Source organism: Lampetra fluviatilis, unplaced genomic scaffold, assembly GCF_964198595.1.
Source record: "Lampetra fluviatilis unplaced genomic scaffold, kcLamFluv1.1 SCAFFOLD_491, whole genome shotgun sequence".
NCBI classification, from domain to species: Eukaryota; Metazoa; Chordata; class Hyperoartia; order Petromyzontiformes; family Petromyzontidae; genus Lampetra; species Lampetra fluviatilis.
In genome coordinates this window covers 27,364-29,916 of record NW_027621786.1, presented here as the reverse complement: position 1 = coordinate 29,916, position 2,553 = coordinate 27,364, and the positions used below count along the sequence as shown (strand labels likewise).

The following is a 2,553-nucleotide window of genomic DNA, read 5'->3' as shown; positions in this document are numbered from 1 at the left end:
TTGTGTGGTGGTGGTGCGTGTGGGTCGGTGGTGGTGGCGAGTCTGCGGGTCTCTGTGTGGTGGTGGTGAGTCCGCGGGTCTGAGCGTGGGTGTTGGTCAACTGTGCTTCTCAATGCCCGTCATTGCAAGTTGTTGAAATACACAATGTACTTTGCTGCAGTGCCCTCTGCTACCTTCAACATCAGAAGCGCATTTGAAAGCGCACGATGCAGTAACTCCTTTGTTCGGTGGTTAGCCAAAAGCCGCCGCTGCTGCGAGAATGAGCGGAGTTCGCGTGATGGTTTATGCTCCTTGACGAGATCAGCAGCGAGGTGTTGTGGGCTTTGTGTCATCGAGGCACACCCACCTGGTCTGCGTCTCCACTTGTGCCGCCGTAAGGGGCGCTCCTTACGGCGTTTTTTGTCTTTTTTCCGTTTTCGCAGAAGGGCGGGCAGCGACTTCTTCCGCTTCCTTTTTTTTACGTCCGATGCCAACCTGACGACGACAAGCGTCGAGAAGGGAGGGAATGACTGTGGCCGAGAAGACCTGACGCTTCGGGCGGAGCGACAGACCAGGTAGCTTCCACACAGCGTTACTCAACCGATGAAAAGATATTGCCGTTCGACCCAAGCGCCTCACCCTCGCTGATGAGCGTCACGCTCGGGTGGAAGTTCCCACGTCTGTCGCCGCCGTGTGCCCCGACGACTGCCGCTCCCGCTGCGTCTGTGCCGCGGGTGCCCCTGCGGCCCTTGACGGCGAGGCTCTGTCCGAGCTGCTTGCGCCGCCAGGCGGTGCAGCACTTTGCATCGATATTCAGTTTGATGCAGCACCAGTCGCACTCGGTGATGCCAAACTTGTAGAACAGGTGGCCTGCGTCACGGTCGGCATAGTGGTGGTGGTGGAGGGAGGTTACGATTTGTGAGTATGCAATGGGACACTCCCACTCCACTCACCCCCTATCCACCACCCTCGCCCTACCCACTCCACCCACCCCACCCACCACCACCCCCCCCAACCCACTCCACTCGCCCCACTCACTCCCTACCCACCCACCCCACTCACTCACTCCCCACCCACCTCACTCACTCCCTACCCACCACCACACCACCACCACCCACCCACCCCCAACCCACTCCACCCATCCCACTCACTCCCTACCCGTCCACCCCCTCCCCCCCCCTACCCACCACCGCACCATCACCACCACCACCCACCCACCCCACCCACCCCACTCACACACCACCACCACCGCCGCAACTCGCAGCGGATGCCGTAGACCATGAGCCGGTCCAGCTGCTTCTTGCCATGGTGCCCGTGACCCGACAAGTTGCTGGCGGCCTGCACCTCGCGATGGAAGAGGTGGTCCAGGAGGGCGAGCGCCATCTTCTCGGGCGTGCGGCAAGCGGCGGTCACGTGCAGCAGGTCCCCCGGGGCGATGGGGCAGCGCACGCGAAGCTCCACGTTCCACTCGTCGCCCAGCCAAGTGCCATGCGGGTAATCCTCTGCGGGGTTTTGTGGGTGAGTGGATGGAGGAGAGGGTTGGTGAGTGGGTGGGGTGGGTGGAAGGAGGAGTGGTTGTAAGTGGGTGGGTGAGTGGTTGAGTGAATGGCTGAGTGGGTGGGTGAGTGTCACTCAGCGAGTGAGCAAGTGACCGGCTGTGCGACCGATCACGCGGCAGAGAGCCGCAGACTCAGAGACCCACAGTCTCGGTCTGATTTCTGCGTCCACCCCCCGCCCCCCCCCCCCCACCGCCAGCGCTGTGCCGGGCAAGGGCCCCGGTCTTGGTGAAGGTGCCGGAGCCGGTGGCGGCGGCCGTGGCCGCGATGGCGGAGGCGGAGCCGGTGCGCCTTCAGGCAACTTTACCGGTGACCTTTGCCGGGTTTCCTTTGCCGGGACGTGTGCATGTGTGTGTGTACGCACAGGACGAGGAGCAGGAGGATGAGGTGGTGACAGCGGCTCCGATGCCGCGCTGGTAGACGCTCATCGCTCGCCCTCCGGCAGCCAATCAGGAGACGCTGCCACGGGGGGGGGCAGCCAGGGAGTTGTGCGGGGGGGGCAGTGTCAGCCGTGGGAACTTCCACCCGAGCGTGACGCTCATCACGCTCAACAGCGAGGGTGAGGCGCTTGGGTCGACGGATCGGTCACACAGCCGGTCACTCGCTCGCCCGCTGAGTGACACTCACCCACCCACTCATCCACTCACTCACTCAACCACTCACCTACTCGCCCACCCACCCACTCACCACCCCTCTCCTCCATCCACCCACCCACCGACAAAACCCCGCAGAGGATTTCCCGAACGGCACTTGGCTGGGCGACGAGTGGAACGTGGATCTTCGCGTGCGCTGCCCCATCGCCCCGGGGGACCTGCTGCACGTGACCGCCGCTTGCCGCACGCCCGAGAAGATGGCGCTCACCCTCCTGGACCACCTCCTCCATCTCGAGGTGCAGGCCGCCAGTAACCTGTCGGGTCACGGGCACCACGGCAAGAAGCAGATGGACCCGCTCATTGTCTACGGCATCCGCTGTGAGTTGCGGTGGTGGTGGTGGGGTGTGAGTGGGGTGGGTGGGTGG

General features: G+C 63.7%; 1 protein-coding gene across 1 annotated transcript; it reads right to left on the bottom strand.

Annotated features, from left to right (window-relative positions):
- Positions 1–503: 503 nt before the first annotated feature.
- On the bottom strand, positions 504–2,333 carry LOC144955699 (protein BANP-like). The gene is made up of 4 exons (XM_078885847.1): positions 2,251–2,333; positions 1,729–1,826; positions 1,242–1,481; positions 504–849 (listed from the first exon to the last, which is right to left on the bottom strand). Exons 1-4 carry the CDS (start codon positions 2,331–2,333, stop codon positions 572–574), a joined length of 699 nt encoding a protein of 232 aa, XP_078741973.1. The 3' UTR covers positions 504–571.
- Positions 2,334–2,553: the final 220 nt, after the last annotated feature.

Excerpts from the sequence above, each read along its gene's own strand:
- LOC144955699 (XM_078885847.1), bottom strand. The coding sequence starts at position 2,333 with ATGGGGCAGCGCACGCGAAGATCCACGTTCCACTCGTCGCCCAGCCAA. Across the intron at positions 1,827-2,250 it reads TCCTCTGCGGGGTTTTGTCG|GCGCACCGGCTCCGCCTCCG; the intron begins GTGGGTGGGTGG and ends AGTTGCCTGAAG. Across the intron at positions 850-1,241 it reads CATGGTCTACGGCATCCGCT|GCCACCTGTTCTACAAGTTT; the intron begins GCGAGTTGCGGC and ends ACCGTGACGCAG.